Here is a 19873-nt window from a genome sequence, read left to right as displayed (position 1 = left end):
AGTTGCTGAGTAAGGTCCCACCCTCCATGGAAACGGATTCCTCTTGGGTTTTTCCAGACTGTTTGACGGAGTCAACAGTCAGCTTTCGCCCAGGCTACAATTTTGTGCCAATACTCATAACATTTTCATTAGGGAGCACGTGTGCTACAAACAGAAAAACCTGGTCCGGGGACCATAAAAACATTTTCATTATTTCATTCTAATAGCCTTGATGTTGTGGACAAGCATCATTGAGGAGGAGAACCCACTTCAGTTTTTACTATCATACCTTCAAAAACCATGTAAAACAAATTAATTAAAAGAAGGAAGACAGTTAAGACCTTCAAATTTTGTTTCAATACCATTTATCACACTGCAGCTCTAATGACAATGTTTGCAAATATAACAAGCTAGTTGAGTATAAAAAAGGAATAAACCCATTAAAGAATTACATTGAAACTGACCCATTTGATGCAGACTCATCTGCCTTCTGGCAGGGAAAGTCAAATTATATTTAAAAATAATAATAATTAAAGAATTATTTAGAGCTTTAGTTTCCTAAAATAAGATGATTTATGTCAGGTTGGAGGGGGTGTTTTGGGTGAGATTATCAATGATTAAAATAACATTTGAAATCGCTTTTCTTTTAAGCTACACACGTGTCTTGTACTCCACTTTAAAGGGAAGTGCTTACTATGTCCCTGATGGAAAAAGTAAGTCCAGACTTATCTCTCTTTTTTTTTTTTTTTTTTCCTTAATCCGTGAGATTGCAGAGGCTGTTTGTGTACAAAACTTTTCTTGGACCTTGTTAACTGAAATACGTCGTGCATCTTTGAAGCTTCTGATAGAGTGGGACCGAAATCTCTCTTTCAACTCGTGTCATTCCTTTTTCCTTTTCTCTTCTATCACTCCTGCCACTTGCCACTGTCTGTAAGTGGAAATGCCACAAAAAACAATCTTGAAAACGCACCTGGATATTTTCTATTTGTGAGACCAAATGCAAACTGGGCCTCTAATCCCCTTAAGAAATAGTTACATCCTTCCTACTTTCCAAAAACATCCTGAGCAGATGATTCAGGGCGCACATACATTTTTAGAAGATGGTTAAATATCAAATCCAACCCTACTTGTATATAAGGACATCTGTCAAGGACTCACAAAGACCAGTTTCTCAGTGCCATAACTATCCTCACTTTCCGTATCAAAGAAAAATGGGCAAATTCTATTAAAGCACTACACGGACTCCCCGTTATTAATTAAGAGTCACTGCGCAAACACTCTGTTAGGTGTTATGGCAAATAGCTGAAATCAACTCCTTCGACTATCAATAAAGAGTCCTTATTGTCGATTGATCACTGAAATTTGGTTTATAATGCACATAGGTACACAACAGTTCAATGATGACACAATTTCTTCTCCCCACTCAGTCCCAGATATTTCTCATCCACAGCAGACAAAATCTCAGGTTCAACAACGAAAATGTTGTTTGTGTAACTCAGATTTATGGCAGACCGCAGTCTTCCAATTTATTTTCAGAAACTGCCTGTATCTTATGGGTTTCACACACACACACACACAGTCCCTCTCCCTGCCTCTCGCTGAATCAAGCCGTGTCTATATGGGAGGTGTGAAGCCGTTTGTGTGCTCGAAGAACAGAGGAGGCAGAGACGAACACACATACATACACACACGGAGGGAAGAGATGGGTGATCACATTTCTCAACTGTCAAATGTTAGAAATGTGGCAAACCAGACAGATAGATTGAAACCAGGTGTGTCATAGACAGCCCAGAGACAGAAGGACACAATCCATTTGCTCACTGAGTTTTAGATATCAGAATTTTATCGTTCGTTTTATCATCTAGTTACAACGTCTAAGTGTTGAATTCAGGGTTATATCAAATATTTCCGGTTCACAGTGACATGTTCAAACCACAGCCATGAAGCCATTGAGCCTAACACCTGCAAGAGGCATGCGAGATATTTCTAATACTGTCCCCTCATGCATGCTTTTTTCAAATCTCCAATCAAATCTTAATCCGACTTCCTTCACAGTAACTAGACTTTACTGAATTAGCATTTATATATTTTTGCTCAGAGCGGCAGTTTCATGTATGACCCAAGAGTTGATAAACTCCTCGAAAACTTGAATCTTCTTATCATATCAAATCAATTAATCGAAAGGCAAAGCGTAGCATCTAAGCTGGTCCATTGACAGAAATGTGTCAAGAGGCGTGTTCCAGGCAGACATTAAAAGCAGGTAACTGTGTTATTGGAAAAGCATACCTCAACTATGGTGGTTTTAGCTGCCTTGCACATGGGCTGGTTGAAGTTCCTGGCTGTCTTCCTGACAAACACAAGAGCGAGGCAGATATGATATGAAAACAGAAAAGAGATAAGATAATGTCTAAGCTGAACCCAGAGAGAGCAAACCCTCATAAGCTTTCACCGTCATGTAGTACATTCAGTATCAACTGGTAGTTACTGGAGAACACTGCTCTCTTGTGGAGGAAGACTTTGTTACACCTGCTATTTATGATTAGTCCTCATGAATAGGGCTCTGACTTGTAATGTATGAACACATATTTTAGAATGCGTCACTACTACTCAGGACATTCATAAACAGGTCAAGTTAGTTGTTTGTTCAACATGTGTGCTGTGTAGATCTATGTTTGAATGAACTAAATCAGAAATACTCAGTGTTGGTCCCAACCCTGTCCTGAAATGAATTGTTTGTCACATTCTTTCTTATTTTTTTTTATTTTATTTATTTATTTATTTATTTTTTAAATCAAGGCAAACTAACTACCCTTAAACCAAACTAAACTAACATTTCAATCTGTAGACTGACACCATCTTAGTGCAGCCAGAATCTGACTAAAGACACAATCATGTAATCTCAACTATGGCAGGAAGGAATCTTAACACAAGGATAACTTCACCCTAACACAAGCCACTGTGCGATCTCTTTTCATGTAGTAAATTTCATCATTTACCTAAAAACAATGTTGCCTGCCTTGTCAGCTTTCCATGCCTTGATCAGTGCAAAATCTCCGGTGATGGATTTTTCCATGATGTAGTGCCTGCCGTTGAACTCCTTTACCTGTGAAGAACGACACACAAGTGAGTAACTAGTTTCGGTACAGAATGGACTGTTGGATAGATCTTCAGCGTTATTACACACAGCAAACAAAAAAAAAAATTATGAACAGCATTACGAACGTCAGCTCACCTCTCTCTTCTCACTGGAAATGGCAATGCTGCCATCTTTGTTGTACTTAATAGGGGAGCCTCCCTCTTGGATCAGAGTGCCAAAGCCAGTCGCTGTGAAGAAGGCTGGAATCCCAGCACCCCCTGCTCTGATCCTCTCTGCGAGAGTACCCTGTGGGAAAAAAACAACATAACAAGTACAGAAATAACATGGTGCCATGGTAGAAATGCAGATCGATTGATTATTCAATGAAGCTATCAATGACTCTAAATATCTGCATGGTTTCAGGCCCATGCATTAACCAAATAAAAATAGATTGATTAGATAGATTTATTAGATAGAATAAAAGATTTTATGAAAGATTTGGCCAGTGAATATGTCTTCACTGCTAATTACAATTTCTTGGTTGGTAATGTAGGAACCTTTTTATGTGTTTCTGACCAACCTGCGGGGTTAATTCCACTTCCAACTCCCCGGACAGATACTGTCGCTCAAACTCTGCATTCTCTCCAACATACGAGGAGATCATCCTCTTGATCTGCTTAGTCTGGAGCAGCAGGCCCAAGCCAAAGTTATCCACTCTGATCAACAGAAACATAGTATTACAAAAACACTTATGTGGGCTAATCACACCTCAGAGTACTGAACAAATGACAAAACAGTGAAGGGTTTATAAAGGAATGGAACACAGCGGGGAAAAAGTCACATTCAGATGCTTCTACTACAAGCAACAGAAGGGGTGTAAAATACGTTTGAATTTGATATTATTGGGCCTACATAAGTTTTCAAATTGACATATCCACAACATATCTTTTAAATTAATTTGCAATTAAGAAAAAATGTGCTTCATTCATATTACTTAACCATGACTGTGCTCAATTCCTAAACTATGTGGCAAAGGACATATCATCACAGATCCAAAGAGGGGTTTTTCAAAGTTGTGATGGGCCAAACCGAATAATACAGTCCAGTTGTGTCCCATCCAAGGTTCATTAGACCAAACACTAATCAAAGAGCCTGAGGTTGCCACAGAGGCAGTCTTTGTTTATTATGTGGTCAAAACTCCCCAAAAGTATTCTGAAAAAGAATGATTAAATAACAAATCAGGTTGACTGATGCTGTGAAACTGATATTGGTTGAGAGCTTTTGTGTCAACAGTGCTTTAGTGTCTTCTGAGTCTAACCTCTCTTTCCTCCCTCTGTATTTTTTGTTGGAGTATCAACAGTGAGCGAGTGAGTTCTCCCTCTTTTCAGTGTCCGTAGACACTGAGAAGACAGAACATTGTGCTAGTGCTTTGTCTTCAACTCTAAACTCAGGTCAGCTGACAAAATATCTAGGTCATGTGCACTAAGAATACCAAAAACAGATGACTGCAACGAGTATACCGTCTCACAGGCAGACTGTCACACGCGCACACAAACAGGCACATACACGCAAACGGCATGCCTTATAATGCATAGTTCATTTAAAGAGTTTGGCAAAAATAACTATTAGTTTTGTCATCTTTTGTATGAAACTGGTAAGTGTGTGTGTGTGCGTGTGTGTGTGTGTGTGTGTGTGTGTGTGTGTGTGTGTGTGTGTGTTGAAGACTAAACACTCTCAATTGTGAAAACTCAATGCTCACTGATGAGAGAAGGTTCCAGTGGTGATTTTGAACACAAGTACCCCTGGCTTGTATACAAGCTCTCTTGTTTGTGTAAAATTTCTGCAGCAACTGATTATGTGGCGAGTTTGAAACTGTGAGGGGAGACAGCTGAATTCCTCTCATCTCATGTTACAGAGCACAAGGAGCCCGCTGTGTCAGAGCTCTCCAAAGCAAATCAGTAGCGTTTCCTTTCACTCGTCCATTGGTAGAGAGACACAACCAAATTGAAAATGAAAGAGTAATGTTTCCCCAAGTAAGCATAATATCAAAAACAAAATGACAAAAAAAACACATCTAAATTAAAATCATCTTATAACTCTCAGCTAAAACTGTGTTCATCACTCTGCAATGATGCAGCTTTGGCAATCCAAATTTCCACTTGACCATCACTGCGACCCAATTCAGTGAGATTAGCTTTATGAACAAAAGGGGTAATTAAAGAATCATACTATGTTAACATATATGTCTCTTATGTGCAGTATTACATCCCTAAACCTAGATACAGTTGTCTAAATTAGAGCAGTCAATAGTTATGAAGACTACATGGCAGTAAATAACGCCTTCTACAATATCATATATGTAATTTTCCTAAATATTGACAAAAGCTCTAATAGTGTAATACAATTTGAGCCCCTGAGGCTACTCGTTCTTTGCCAGGTTTTGTTTGACAGTATTGATAAACAATTCATACATTTAATAAGATGCAAACAGAGAAAAAGGTGGAGGTTTTGAGTGTCTTCTCTCCAAAAGCCAATGTTACATAAAAAAATCTTATCCCCTTCAAAACCTGGGGGGGGGCACTGGGAAATTGAAACACAATACAGATGTAAGCAAGAAAACGATGGAGACACCAAAGCCTGTCCAGGAATGTTCGGAAATAACATAAAAGAGACAATATTATTATTATTATAGAACATGCGTACCCTAGCCTCTATCAGCTAAATTAAACTTTTAGAGGGCAAGTTGCAAAAATCAAACTTTAAAAAAAAAAAAAATCTAAATCCAGGTGATCGTTCATTCATGTACCACATTTTACTTGTAGAGAAAGCAAAATCAACTTCAACCAATGCAATCAAAATGAAATTTTCTGTGGAATCTTTCACAAAGCCCAGCTTTGGTACTTCAGTTCTGCAATACTGTCAGCATGTCCAATGCAAAGTTACATCTTTACTTCAAAATAAGTACTCGGTATTACAACACTCGACACAGCTGATCCACAGGGTTGGTCTTCTAAATTTCACATGCATTAGATTAACTTTGAGTCATAAGGCAAAAACCATCTTAACCAAAGATAAAAAAAAAACAAAAAAAAAAAAACACATTCTCGTAAAGTTGAATGTTTACAAGAATGTAACAGTCCCCCAAACCCATTTCATAAAATATAACTGCCTCTTTGAATCCACAACTTCAAAATGTGCTTCACATCCACATTGTAGGACACACAACTATTGGCTCAAGTTTCAGTGTTGCGGTATAAACACGGGGATTATGATTCACTGGGTGCCAGCACTCTATGTGCTCAAATCACAGATGTACATTGAACACATAATCACCCTCAGCCACTGAAGGAGCGGCTGGCAATGCAACACACCTTTTCTACGTGCCTCCAACTCTGATAGCTTATCAGTGACCAACTACTGTGCATCTGCATATCAGGTCAGTACTGACTGTTTGAAGACAGTTCAAACAAGGTCACAGACACTTAGACAGACCAGTTTATGTCTGACACCTCTTCAGCACAAGTCAAAATTAAGAATAAGAGTGACCGTGCAGTTTGGTTACAGCACGTGACTGTAACCAAACCCCTGGTTATATGACCTCAGACACACACTTACCCTGCATTGTTACTGACTGCAGTTATACCCTTTACACCAGTCTTCAGTAAACTGTTGATGAGGTTCTCTGGTATGCCACACAATCCGAAGCCTGTTTTGGAATACAATAAAGTAAGTAATGCACATTTAAAATTACAATAAAAAAAAAAAAAAAAAAAAAAAAAAAAAAAAAAAAAAACACCCAACAAATCTGTGTGTAAGGTGAACCGTGCAAGTTTAAAGTCAAACTTTCACCTAGCAGATTGGGTACACTGCAAACTTGTTGGGAAAATAAACACAAGATGATTTTCTTTTCAACTATTACGATTGACATGGGAAAATCCAAAGTCCAGCAACCTTAGATAAAGGCCCAGGGAATTCTAGTCCAGTGGATAATAGGGTGTCAACATTTCTAATTTTCCACTGAATGAGGCTGTTTTCCGTATTTCTGCTTTTCCCCTTCAGATATAAGATTGACGCAGTGGAAAATTTCAAACAATATCTCTCTCGACTAGACTATAAATAAGACCTGCAGACCGCGTGGATAATCAACCAGCATGCTCAAGCTCACTCTACACAAAGTGGTCACAGCGCATATTGTTACACATAACTTTTGTCGTGATCTGTATATGTTGTAAGGAGTACCCCAGCGTAACCCTGGAGTGTCTTTTGTCATTACCTCCAACTAGAATTGTAGCTCCATTGGGGATATCTTTTACAGCTTCTGTAGGATCTGAGTAAAACTTTGAATTTCTCAGGCTGGAGGTGGAAAAGAAACAGCCACAAGCCTGTGAAAAAGTGGAGCAGGTCATGAGGCAGGTGCATTGAACTTTAAACACGCAAGGACATTTTGCAATAATAAAGAAAAGAAGTGCCCCACTTCAAGCAGTAAGCAAAGTACAAATGATTGTGAAATAAATGCATCCAAGTGAAACTATTAAGTCAATAAGGGCCAAATGCCTATGAGCAGTTAATATGCTTGTACAGTTTAAATGGTTGATCCAGTTTATTCTGCAGGGAAAGGGAAAGGCAAACATGACTGCTGGACAAATCCTACTACAAAAGGAAGGAGATTTGTGGATGTTCACAGCCAAAAATCCCAAACAAATAGTGAGGCCACAAATCTAGAATCATAATAAAAGAAAATTACATCCACTGAGTAAAATCGTATTGTGTTAAATACCTGCAGCAAGGAATGGCAGATAAAATCTGAGATATAAGATTTGTGCCTGTATCAGTGTACTGCTGGTTATTCATAAATAAAAACTACAAAAGCCCCCAGCCTTAGAAATTGACTAAGGTATGAGAAAAACTTAGCATGTGAATCTGTGGTAGTACAGGATAAATCATGTGGACGCATTTCTTACATTTTCTGTTACGGCTCGGCAAACAGACATCGTGAGTTTTGAATCCCTCAGCTATGAAATTAAACGTGTGAAACATTTGAGATTACGGCTCTTGAAAGTTAGTGTTCGTGCTGAACATTGTAAATGTACCGACTTGAGAATTCACGGCAGGTTACGCAGCCAGCAAGTTGAGGTCAATCCACAATAGCATTGGAAAGCACACTAAACACATCAAACGAACAATGTATGTAGAGGGATTAAACTACCCAATCTCGTCTGATTCAGGAAAGGTTCACTCAAATGAGGATAAACCCTTCATGACGTGACATTTTAATCTTGACCAGCTAATTGCAACAATCTCATTTTAGCGCTTATGAAACGCGTTAATGCTACGGTATACATACAGACCTTTCCCAAGTGGTTATCGAAGTTTAATTTGGTTCTGCGGGGACCTGGGAGGTTTTTGAAGAGTATATTTTCCGCTCTGCAAAAAGCTTTGAGGGCCGCCATGTTTTGGAGCTATATACGGGGTATGAGCTGAGGGGTAGTATGAAAGCCCCAGTCGATAGTCATCAGGTCATGCAGCCTGCAAGGACGAAAAATCTAGCTAGTATTTCAACTGGCTCAGCTGCACTATGACGTTGCTCAGCGTGTCAGCAGTAACGGGTTAAAGTGAGAGGCTCGGCAAACTAATTAAAATTTAACCCTCTCATGCCCACTACGCTATCGTTACGTACTGGGCGTAAACCAAGTTAATTTAACGTTAACATTGTTTCAAAACGTAAGATAATTTGACCAATGCAGTAAAAAATAGATAGATTTTTACAACAAAATTGCATCCGTGCTGTTGAAAACTCTTTATGTCTATGGTTGAAAATGCCACTGACGCGCTATGAGCACGTGAGTAATCCCTTCCTCACGTGACAAGTACTTTTAGTCATGGCCGACGACTACAGGCGACAGGGTTTCGAGTTGGAGAGAAGGATATTTGAGTTAGACATTAAGTGTTCAAGTCTGAGAGCTGAAAAGCAAGGTACTGGCTGTGCAATTTATCTATGTATCGTCCCGTAACCATAATTGGTATATTTTGTTCGCAACCATAATTATTTCCTGGATTGTTAGCTAAGTAGCAGAGAAGCTAACTTAACGTTAATCAACGAACGTTAGCTTGCAACCATAACAACATTGTTATCTGATTACACGGTGCATATTAACAAATGATCCATATTATAACGGTTAACAGCAGATTATTTAGGACCTGTATAGTTCAGTTTACTAACCATGTGATGGTTGTTTTTCTATATATCGGTTTTTAATTTAACGGCAAATTATGCTAGCTAAATCACAGTATTGTTGACAAACATAAAACTGACAATATGTAAAGCTGTTTAACCCATAGATGAGAAGTGGTTTACAAAGTATTTATGTTAACATTAACATTTGTAATTACAGTTTAACATTTAAAAGAAATCACAAATTTACGGACACATTTCTTGACTACTTGGTGATCGCGTAAAAGAGGCGCTATCCTATTGATGCTGAAACTGTAACACCTTTTCCAAATTGTCGTCAGCCTTCAACAGCGGTATTATCTGAATCATATGAATACTTTTTTCATGGGTTTAGATTTGTATTGAGTAATATTTCAACCTGTCGTTTTTCCATAGATGACGACTATTTACAGAATGCGTCTGCCATACTAGACAAGTTGAAAGGCTTTTATAGGCAAGGAGCGGAGAGCAGCAACCTTTCCAAGCTGCTTCAGGATTACACACAGGTATGTCATTGCATGATACTTCATTAAATGTCTAATTACTATAGTCAATTGTGGAGGGGGTTGTACTAATCAGTAGGTTTATAAAACCATAGATAACACTATTTGAAAGGAACAAGCATGTGCTCGGTAGTTTTACTTGTTAACAAATGATTTTCAAAATTGCTACTTTTATGTCTGAACTGGAGTCTTGATACTTAACTGGGTTCCAAGCTTTAAAGGAGGCTTAGGTTAAGGGTTAAAATTTAAATAAAGGGTACTGGAGTCAGTGGTAAGGCATAGACCTACTTATTCCGGTTCATCCCTTCATAAACTAAGGATTCTTTCACTTTTGTTTATTTTCTGTCATACTTCCTCACTTCAGTATCCTCTGGCTTGTGACCTAGATGTTACAATCACTTAAATGTATCTCAGAGTAAAGAATGATGGATGAGGTTCCCAAATAAACATAAGTCCTTTTTAGATGTGAGTTATATATCTCACAATTCATCAATCTGTTAACCCGACAGCATGTATTCAGATATTGTTCATTCCAACATTATTGTTCATCGCAAATCTATGCAGACATATGTCCAATGTCTAAGGACTGAGATACAATGTGTTTTAGATATTTGTGCGATATTGAACGGTAGTTGAGTCAGTTTCCTCCAAAACAACATGTCATATCATAACAATTGGTATCTGTGGGTCGAGTATGCTGTAAAACTTGCCAGTCATCAATAGGAGGTGTTGGAAATGTCAATAGTCAATTTATTAGAATTAGGTCTGTCTTTTGAAAAATAAAATTGAATTGGCTTGTAGAGTTAAATCTTTTACATGATTAAATGTTTTTTTGCTATTTAAAAACAAATTCAGTCCAGCAAGCAACACTGTATTGTGTTAAACAAAATGGTGGCAACACTGAGCAGAAGCTAAAAAGCAGAGGATTTTCTCTTGTTAATTTCGCTCAGATACTGTGAAAAAAACAATTAGTTGCCATAACTGATTACTTAAGGGAAAACCTTTGAGTTGGAAAGTCTGGTCAGTGCTGTTATCATAGTATTTTAGTACATTCTTTGTACACGCTTCTTCTGAACAACTGACCATGTGCCAAATTTGCCCACCACCACTGTGTATGCCTAATTTTTGTTATGAATGTATTTATTGGTGCAATATAATGCTACATTCTCAGATAAATTGGTGCATGTTACAATGTAGCCTAATCATTGTTGGAGCTACAGTTATCTAATGTAAGATGTTTGTCTTTTGAATTCTCGCTTTTTCTGCAAGTTTTTACAAATGTGATTCTGTGTTTTATGAGCAGCAGTTGATCATTTTCAAAAAATGATGTTGATTAATTGCAATTCCTCCATTCCCATATACCGTTCTCGCCTCTGTCTTCTGGGTATCGCAGAGAGGAGTTACAACTCAGTCGGAAAATGTGAGCAAGGGAGATATTAAAAGCTGCCCAGGTGATGTGCAATGGCCTAAGCCTTGACTAAAAAGATTCAGTAAGGTTGTTGGTATCAAATTACCAGCAATCAAGCAAGTGGCTGCTACTCAACACTTTAGAGAAGCTCTTTAGATGCGTGTAAGGACACTTGCTCCTCAAGTTTTTTTGTTGTTTTTTTTACAACAGGCTGAAGATATTTAGAGAGGAGACTCAGGGTGTGGTTACCACCAACTATATTATCAGTTAGATTTCTGATCAGTTCTTACAGATTGAACGATCCAATTCAGTTCAGTAGTACTTTGTTATTCCATGAAGGGGAGTTTTACTATTGCAGTATATATTATTGTTATAGATGACGAAAATGGGATAATATTCAGTTGACAAACTTTTAAGTGGAGGTGTAGCAGACTGATGTGGTAGAAATCTTGAGGTTTGCCATGAATGGATGGAGGTGTTTTTGTTTCCTGGCATCTACTCAACTGGCCATGTCACACACAGTATCGGCAGACAACACAGGTGAGCTCCTTCGCTAGATAAAATGGACATAAACTCACAGCCAACAGCCCAGTTGTCTGTCTTTATCTGCCTGTATAGTCTGAAAGATGGATAGACAAGTGTTAGAGTCAAGCCTGCAGCCATGTCTCAGTGAAATAAATAGTATTTCCTTTCTTTTATTTTTGCGGAATTCTTGCCAAGGCTCCAAGCTCGTCCATTTTTATCTGCCAGTGCTCTCACGTTTTCCATGATGACCAAGAGAAGAAATAGTTTAAACGTTCTCCTCCTTTCTCTCCGTTTTGCTTCTGCCTTACATCCATTGGCAAGCTCAGTCGGCTGTTCCCACATGCAAACAGCTTTCCCGTTGCCGTGGTTATGCAGAGATCATTTCAGCAGCATAGCATCCGACTCAGCCCAGAAAATGTTTTAAAACGTTTGAGAAAGCTATTCAGTGAAACAAAACTTTAGTTTTTTTTGTCATGCAGGTGATTCTTGACATCACTTTTTATGAAGAGAACAAACTGGTGGACCAGGAATTCCCTGAAGACTGTTCACCATTCAAAATCCAGCAGCTGCTGCAAGACCTCACTGAACCAGAAGTTTTGGTGGCCAGATTAGCCCCAGCACAAGAGGTATACATGTGTCACAATGTCTCATTCTACTCCACATAAGATATATAGCATCAGATAAATCAGAATAAGGTGTCATGTTCTTTACTTAGTTTTATATGATGCATATCTTTTGGTCTGTGACAGGTGCAGTCTGTTTTGGGCATAGAGCTGTTAGAATGCCTCTACTGGAGACGGGGAGCTCTGCTCTACATGTATTGCCACACCCTTCATCAACGAAAACAGTGGATCAAGAAAAACAAGGACACTTTCCTTAAGGTACCACACTGCAGTAAACTCATATTGATTATTTAAGTCTTGCTTTTTAACCAAGACTTTTTCAGCCTTGACTGACTCAGTCAAACAAATGTATCGTTACTAGATGGAAAAAAGAAGTTTGATTTCTAACGTTTTTTTGTTGGAGCATGCTGATATTAGGTCTATTGACCATTTTGACCCAGTGCATTCAGGAAGGCGTTCGCTACCTGATGCGGATGCTGCAAGTGAGAAACTCCGTTAAGCTCAATGACGGGGTGGTGCTCCACGACAGCGCCGCGGCAAGCATCCTATCTGAAGGTAAACGCATCGTGTTTGTGTCTAATTGACAAAACGTTTATGCCATCTTCATTTTGTCACACTCACTAACTACTTGTGCTTTTGGGTAGGCATCTTCTCTGATACACACTTGTTGACGATGATGTACATTGGGGAAATGTGTTTCTGGGCAGTCAAGTACGAAGACTGCAGTGATGACACTACAGACCGCAAAGAAGATCGCCTCCAGTTTCGGGACATTGGTACTCAGATCCTCAACAAATACGTGCTTGCCTGTGAGGGTCCTCTGCAAGGCCAAGGCTGGAACACAGAGAATGCCAAGGAAATCCTTAGTATTTTACAGTGATCTAAGCTGCTCCTCTATTGAAGTTGCCCAAAGGCACAGATCTAAGTTCAGTATTGAAATGTGTGAATCCCAAATATGAGGGGTGTAATGTTGTTGAAGGTTAAGGGGAGGCACAAGGAGACAGTGTATATGGAGAAGAGTCTTTGGATCAGTGTCTTGAGGCAACCTAATCCTATGCCAAATGACCCGGCCAAAGCAGGTGAATGACAGTTTAGAAAGTACAAGACTGGAGTTGTAAAACAGAGGCTGCAAGTGAGGATATTGAATGATTGTTTGCCCTTTCCTGCTGACAAAGCAGCTACCATCCTGATTTCAGACTGTTGCCAGGGGCACTGGTTTTATTTTAAGAATGTGTTATAATAACATTACTATTACTTTCAATGAATATTGATTTAAAAAAATAATTAAAAAAAGACCATCTTTCATTTTAAACATTGTCAAACATATAAAAAAATAATCCAGCTGGAAATGACACATTGCACAATAATATTTAATTTATTGTTTTGTTGCCATTTTGTTATGCTTTTAAAATATTATATTAGCATTATACCATAAGTGTGTATCAAATATACACACAGAAGGCAAAGAGAGGTGTTTAAAAAAAAAGAAAAGAAAACCGTGTCCATGACCAATTTTAAGTATGTTCGAGTTCATACCAGATTTGTAATGAGACACTAATTTTCCCATTTTGTTGCAACTTCCTTTTTCCCTCCACTCTCTTTGGATAACATTGGTAGTGTAACTATTATTAGAGAATCTGTGTTGTTTTGACAGAACTTGTTTTCCTTTTTTTTTTTTTTTTTTTATGTCTTCGTTGACAATAAACACGTGCTTTGTTTAAAGAAAAACAATCTCGTTTGCGTTTCTTCTCGTGCCTAATTGACTGAGGTATGCGCCGTTTCAGAACTACACTACCCACAGTGCTCCGCTACTGCCACTAATGAGGAAGTGAAAATGCGAAGGGTAGAGTTTGTTTTCGTTTACAAGGTTCAAAGAACTCTGTACAAGAGAGACATTTGCCATTATTAGAGGAAGTCATGGCAGAAAATGTCCACCAACTTGAATCTTCAGTGATTCGTAGTCTCAGACGGTTCAAAGCCCGATATTTTCCAGATAAAGTGACCAGACGTGATTTGACGCCAGTTGAAGAGCCAGGAAAAGAAGAGCCAGAGGGATTTTTAGACCGCTTACCAGTAAGACACGAGCTAGTCATTTACAGGATTTATTTTTATGTATTCTGTTACTTGCCTGGTAAAGGTATTTTGTAATAATATGATCCTATTAACACAAATCTGATATTTAGTATCAGACGTATCATTAACATATCATTTTTTGATGTATATATTTTAATCAAAATATGTTAACTGCTTAGAATTTTCAAGTTGAGAAAACTTTCATGCTCATTAATTTAAAAAAGATAAATCATAATTTACTTTAGGATAATTAATCTATTTTAAGAGGTCGTTTTTTCCATTGTTTAGCAATTTACTGTGGTGACCAGTTCTGACTTCAACACAGATATTCTGTGTTCAGAGAGCTTCTACTTTCTGGACAGAATTAGTATTAATAGTAATAAGAAAAATTCAATTAAATAAAAAAGACATACGATTTCAAGTGTCAAACTGGACATATTATATTCTACATCTAAGTTGGGTCGACCATCCATGAAAAGTAATACCAACCAACACACGTAAGTTGGCTATATGATGTTTTTATTTTGGTCATTTAAGTGCATATTCTTAAATACCCTTGTGTACTTTAAGTATCATTTTAAATGTTTCTGATATATTTACATAGATTTTATACTAGCTTAACTCCAGTGGCCTTAAATTGATGTATATCTCCACAGATTGTTTCCAATCCAGGTAAATCACAGAATTTTAAAGGCATTTCACTATAGAGTTGCTGGTGTCAGTGATTGACCTCATTTCCCCTCACGTCTCCTTCTGTTACCTAGATTTTGCCCAAACTTTACAGCCGAACTTTGTAACCTTTGATTGCCGACTTTGCTTAAAAATTTGAACCAATCCAATTTAGTTTTCCCTTCTTCTCTGCTGTGCTTCAGCTTGGCCTCAAATGCTCTTCTGCTGATGAGACCGTTATTCTTGTAAATGTAAGTAACAGCTGAGGTGGCAATAACTGACACCAGTTAGAGACAACTACTGGATCAGTCTCCACCCAACTGGTTGTTTTCCCCCAACCTTGACAGATTCTTGCAAATTTGCACCAGGAGAATAGAAGCTGCAAGAGGAACCTGATTTAATTTTTCTCTCTCTCAATAATTGCCTTGTGTATTTCTGTCAAGAAGCAGTGGCACTTTCAGCAAATATGACAGAACAGCCCTATTCAATTTACCAAGTTCAGCTTTTTGTCTCTCAGTTAGGTTCCTACCATTGAGCATCCATAAAACACATCTTCCAGGTTGTCAGGTTAGGACTTATTTTAGCCACAAACTAAGTAAACTAATTAACTCGTCCCTCTTCCTATAGGTGGGCCTACAATTCTTGATCATGACTTTTCTTTCTCCTGTGGACATCTGCTGTCTGGGAGCCACCAGCCGGTACTGGAGGGCCATGGTGAGAGATCCATTACTGTGGAGATACCGTCTGTTGCAGGACATGCCATACTGGTCCTCCATTGATCATTTGTCCATGCCCCATCTTGAGCTGCTGGATGCACCACTAATCAGTGAAGAGGAGAGCCTGGATGACAGAGAGGAGGGGGGAGAGAAAGAGAGGGAGTGGAAATTGGACTACATGTCAGAGTGTGTACCTTTTGCATTAAGGTCAGTTGGTCACAGTTTGCTGCATGTTTATTCAATCCCCTTGTTGTCTCTACAGATACCTCAAAGGTTGTCCATCCTGCAGACAGCAATGGCTCCCCACAAAACCCCCATATGAGGTTGTGACTTCATTTCTTCAGTATCTGGTACCCTCATCTGAACCGCGTTATGCCATGTTTGGTCCTGGCATGGAGCAGCTGGATGTGTCTTTAGTTACAAGATTGATGTATGCCCCAGATGTGCTTCCTGTGTCAGGCACACCGCACAGACAAATCAACGGTGAGATTATGCTGCTGTTAAAGACTCCTTGCCATTATTGAGACCATATTTAAGCTTACTGTTTACCAGTTGTAAGATCAATGTTCTTTGTCAGCTGCTTGAGTTTGACTGGAATGTGGATGTAAGACAAATACCCCAGTGCACTGATGCATTATTTGAGGGGGAAAATACTTACTTGTAGTTGCATTTCTCTACCAGTAGATGGAAGTATTGGCCCATTAGCTTAATATGTTCTATCAGTCAAGCGACCCAAGAGAATTAACCATGCCAATGCCAGCCTACTGGGGGTTTTTTTTGTAGGTATTGGCTCAGGGATCAGCTACATGTTCAACGAACAACATAAATTCAACATCCTAACTCTGTATTCAACCAACAGGTTAGTACTCTGATGATATTGTCTGGTGTCTGAGTTGCATCTGCTTTGAATCATTGTGAATATAGTCGGTTATTAAAATTTGTGCTTTCGTTTCTGCAGGGCAGAGAGGGAAAGAGCCAGAATGCAGCAGCAGAGCACCAGTAATAAGCTGTTTACTTCTGAAGGAACTGATGAGTCAGGCTACCCGGTGTACAGCCCTGCTCCTCAGGTTCAGCAGGTGTGCCAGGTGGTGGATGGATTCATTTATGTAGCCAATGCAGAGTCTGTGGGAGGTGTGAATCCTTTTTTTTTGGGTTTTTTTTTCCGGTATTTGCAGCTCATGATGCATTCTCTGACTTCCATTTAATATCGTAGATGTTGGTTTTTGATCAATCGGCATAGAACATTTACATGAAAATCGTTTCTTTATTAGGTGATGAGAAGTCTGAGGTGGCCCAGATCAGGGCTGTGCTGAACTGTGCTGGGGACTCTAAATCCAGGCCTTTACTGGTGCTCTCCTGTGTCTCCAGAGAGCAGCCAGAAACACTTAGTACCACCAAATGTCGAACTCCCTGTGTTTATATGGCTAAGAGACTCTGCCTTCCCCAGCTCTCTAACCACTGGATGGTAATAGGTTGATATTTAAGCGGCTGGAAGGTTCCTTCATCTATCATTTGTCACTTTGTGGGTGATTTTCAACCTGCGTTTTTTTTTTTTTTCCATAAACCAGGTGCAGGATACAGTGGCAGAATCTCTGTCAGGTCTTCTGGATGGTGTTTCCTGGCTCTTGAGATGTTCTGGTGTCAAACTCTACGATAGCTAATTCCCAAACTCCTGCTGGCACGTGATGAATTTAGACCTCATGGCGTCGTCACCCTCACACCAGTGCACACTACAGTGGGGTGATTTCTTTTGGAGAGATGTGAACAATGTATGAACGACAGTCTAGTGTCAGGACTGAAACAGTTTCAAGACTAGGGCACTGCCAATGAAGTTTAATGAACTGGATGAGCAAAAAAAAAGATAACTATTAGTCATCTAGGATACCAAATAGAGAATAATACTTTTTTACAAAAAGATGTATATGAAGGACATTAAATGTTATAGAAATAAAAAAAAAACGTTGCTTTCTACAGAGCAGCAGCAGGAGAAATGCTTTAAGCTGCACCACCAGTCATTTTTGTATAAAACCCAAATTAAGCAGGAACACACAGCTAAATAGGCCTCTATGCATAACTAGAAAAATGAAATGAAACTTAAAAGAGTTTTTGTCACCTAATGGAAAACTTTTTGAGTTATTGACAGGTGGCCTTGTAGTATAAAATGGGATGGAGGAAGGCTGCAAATTTGATCAATATTTCTCCCTGTTTTAATTTGGGATCATGATTTCAGTACATAATAACAACTTTCTGTTTATGAGCTGACTCCAGGTCTTCTGACCTCCACTTTATACAGTTATATTTATACACTCATGTCATTTGCAACAAAGTTCACAGCCTTAGGATCAACGATTTGCACACAATTACGTCAGTGATATGACTTGTAGAGTATTACAAGTAATTAAATTGATTACCTTTACTTTAGTATGTGGTGACGTAATGTTGCATTTTGCCAAACACTGAACACTTTCAAGTCTTTTTTTAAGCTGTTTTTGTTTTATGCACATGTTCTATTTTTAAAACCCCTGTGAGCAGAGTCGGGCTTTTTTTCTTTTTATTTCTTTTTTTTATTTTTTATTTTTTATTTTTTTTTAACCATTGGTACATCTTAGTGTGTGTCCTGTCCTCTGGGATTTGCCCTGGCATGTGCAGCCGAGTCTCCCTTTCTTTCTCAGTAAGCACCATAGAATATCACGTATTGGCCACCAGGGGGCGTTACTGATCGTTATGCATTTCAGTGCTTGTCTACAAAGCAGACTTCTCTAACTACTTTTATCACATTCCCCTTTTCTTTACATTTTAAAGATCTTTGTGTTGCTTTTCGTCATACCAAGTTCAGCCCTGGAAAACTATCAGAATATCGAGTTTTCTGTATGAAATGCACAACAAAGACAAAATCTTAATGTTCTCTGTAAAGACAAGCCGGCATCATTCACCCTTCCATTTTTTGTTAGAAAGAAATAATAAATAAAATAAAATAAAATGCTGCAACGGCAAGCTCTGTTTTACCATTTATACTTCACGAAAAATAATAGCACCTACCATGTCTCTTTATATGCAGTTATATTCTCAAAGAGAAAAACTGAATTCCAGCACTTAAATCATCACGTCTCTCCCTAAAGGTGTTTAAAAATGTTTTCCCCCTGAAAATGACCACCTGTTACATTTTCAGCATCCCTGATGGCTGTGCTCAGATGCCCTAATGGAAACAATAGGATCATTTCTACAGCATGTCAGGTATGACAAGATAATGTGCATCACTCATGCCTCTTTATTCTAGTCCCCTAGGTAACCACAAATTATAGGCAAAAGTACCCCCCTCCCCTCCAACCAGCCCTTCCATCAGAAGGTTCCTTAGTCTCAGCAGTCATTTTCATTTTCCCACATAGTTTTAGAATAAGATCATTATTGGTGCCATTTGGATGCATTAAGCTGAGCTGAATAGCGGCGAAGCGGAGATTGGTTTTCTTTTTTTTATTTCGTTTAAAACAGGTTATCTGTATTTTTAGGTAGATGATGGGAGAGTAAGCTGCGATGTCTGTGCAACTGTATTTGATTTGAGTGCTTTCTGAGAGATAGAGAGAGACTTCAAATTTTCTCTGCTCTTCGTAAACAGGATGTCTTGTCTTTGGCCCTCACTCCGGTCTGGATGATCAACAAGACAAATGGACCGCATTAGAAAAAAAACCTTTTCCATAAACCACGGAAACCTGTTTTTAGGTGCGAGTGGGGGCAAAATATGCCCTAATTCTTTCTTTCACCCTGCGATCCTGATCTTGCCAGTGGGTGTAGAAAATTGGCGCCGACTGGCATTGTCAGTATGTCTGAGTATGTAAGCGTGTGATTATTGTCTCGATGAATAAAAAGTGAAAGTGCGTCAGTCTGATGATTAACTACTTTTGTGTGAGTATAAACTGAAAAAAATACAGTGGACTTGCAGTTAAGATGTTGGCTGGATGTTAGATTCACTGCTGCAGCTTACATGGATATTTTTAAGTTCTGTTTAGTTAGAATCCAGACTGTGAACCTATAGCCCTCAGTCCTTTACATTGGTGGCTGGGCTTTGGTGGGGGAGGTGCTCAGACTATGTTTT

The 19873-nt window shown here is 38.8% G+C and overlaps 3 protein-coding genes across 3 annotated transcripts in view; 2 read left to right on the top strand and 1 right to left on the bottom strand.

Moving 5' to 3' along the window:
• oxct1a (3-oxoacid CoA transferase 1a) overlaps positions 1–8605 on the bottom strand; it is a 46377-nt gene extending 37772 nt beyond the window's left edge. The window contains exons 1-7 of the mRNA XM_075467731.1: positions 8404–8605; positions 7329–7437; positions 6671–6761; positions 3636–3771; positions 3212–3361; positions 2976–3082; positions 2266–2326 (exon numbers count right to left, since the gene is read on the bottom strand). Coding sequence (XP_075323846.1) covers positions 2266–2326; positions 2976–3082; positions 3212–3361; positions 3636–3771; positions 6671–6761; positions 7329–7437; positions 8404–8505 — 756 coding nt within the window. The 5' untranslated portion in view covers positions 8506–8605. The remainder of the gene's footprint in view (positions 1–2265; positions 2327–2975; positions 3083–3211; positions 3362–3635; positions 3772–6670; positions 6762–7328; positions 7438–8403) is intronic.
• A 314-nt stretch (positions 8606–8919) lies between these two features.
• On the top strand, positions 8920–14041 carry rimoc1 (rab7a interacting mon1-ccz1 complex subunit 1). Its single transcript, XM_075467733.1, has 6 exons — positions 8920–9028; positions 9663–9772; positions 12182–12328; positions 12452–12583; positions 12766–12880; positions 12970–14041. The coding sequence occupies exons 1-6, from the start codon at positions 8935–8937 to the stop codon at positions 13203–13205; spliced, it is 834 nt and encodes a 277-aa protein (XP_075323848.1). The 5' UTR covers positions 8920–8934; the 3' UTR covers positions 13206–14041.
• A 111-nt stretch (positions 14042–14152) lies between these two features.
• Positions 14153–19873, top strand: fbxo4 (F-box protein 4). The gene is made up of 7 exons (XM_075467732.1): positions 14153–14398; positions 15695–15969; positions 16046–16266; positions 16567–16642; positions 16742–16914; positions 17055–17248; positions 17352–19873. The coding sequence occupies exons 1-7, from the start codon at positions 14243–14245 to the stop codon at positions 17442–17444; spliced, it is 1188 nt and encodes a 395-aa protein (XP_075323847.1). The 5' UTR covers positions 14153–14242; the 3' UTR covers positions 17445–19873.

This window comes from Odontesthes bonariensis, chromosome 6 (genome assembly GCF_027942865.1).
Source record: "Odontesthes bonariensis isolate fOdoBon6 chromosome 6, fOdoBon6.hap1, whole genome shotgun sequence".
Taxonomy (NCBI): Eukaryota; Metazoa; Chordata; class Actinopteri; order Atheriniformes; family Atherinopsidae; genus Odontesthes; species Odontesthes bonariensis.
This window is presented reverse-complemented; position numbering and strand designations above follow the sequence as displayed.

What these genes read in the sequence shown, in the direction of transcription:
- fbxo4 (XM_075467732.1), top strand. Translation starts at nt 14,243, where the DNA reads ATGGCAGAAAATGTCCACCAACTTGAATCTTCAGTGATTCGTAGTCTC. An exon ending in ACCGCACAGACAAATCAACG is followed by an intron (nt 16,267 to 16,566) that starts GTGAGATTATGC and finishes TTTTTTTTGTAG; the next exon opens with GTATTGGCTCAGGGATCAGC. An exon ending in ACTCTGTATTCAACCAACAG is followed by an intron (nt 16,643 to 16,741) that starts GTTAGTACTCTG and finishes TCGTTTCTGCAG; the next exon opens with GGCAGAGAGGGAAAGAGCCA.
- rimoc1 (XM_075467733.1), top strand. Translation starts at nt 8,935, where the DNA reads ATGGCCGACGACTACAGGCGACAGGGTTTCGAGTTGGAGAGAAGGATA. An exon ending in TCTGAGAGCTGAAAAGCAAG is followed by an intron (nt 9,029 to 9,662) that starts GTACTGGCTGTG and finishes GTTTTTCCATAG; the next exon opens with ATGACGACTATTTACAGAAT. An exon ending in GGCAAGCATCCTATCTGAAG is followed by an intron (nt 12,881 to 12,969) that starts GTAAACGCATCG and finishes GCTTTTGGGTAG; the next exon opens with GCATCTTCTCTGATACACAC.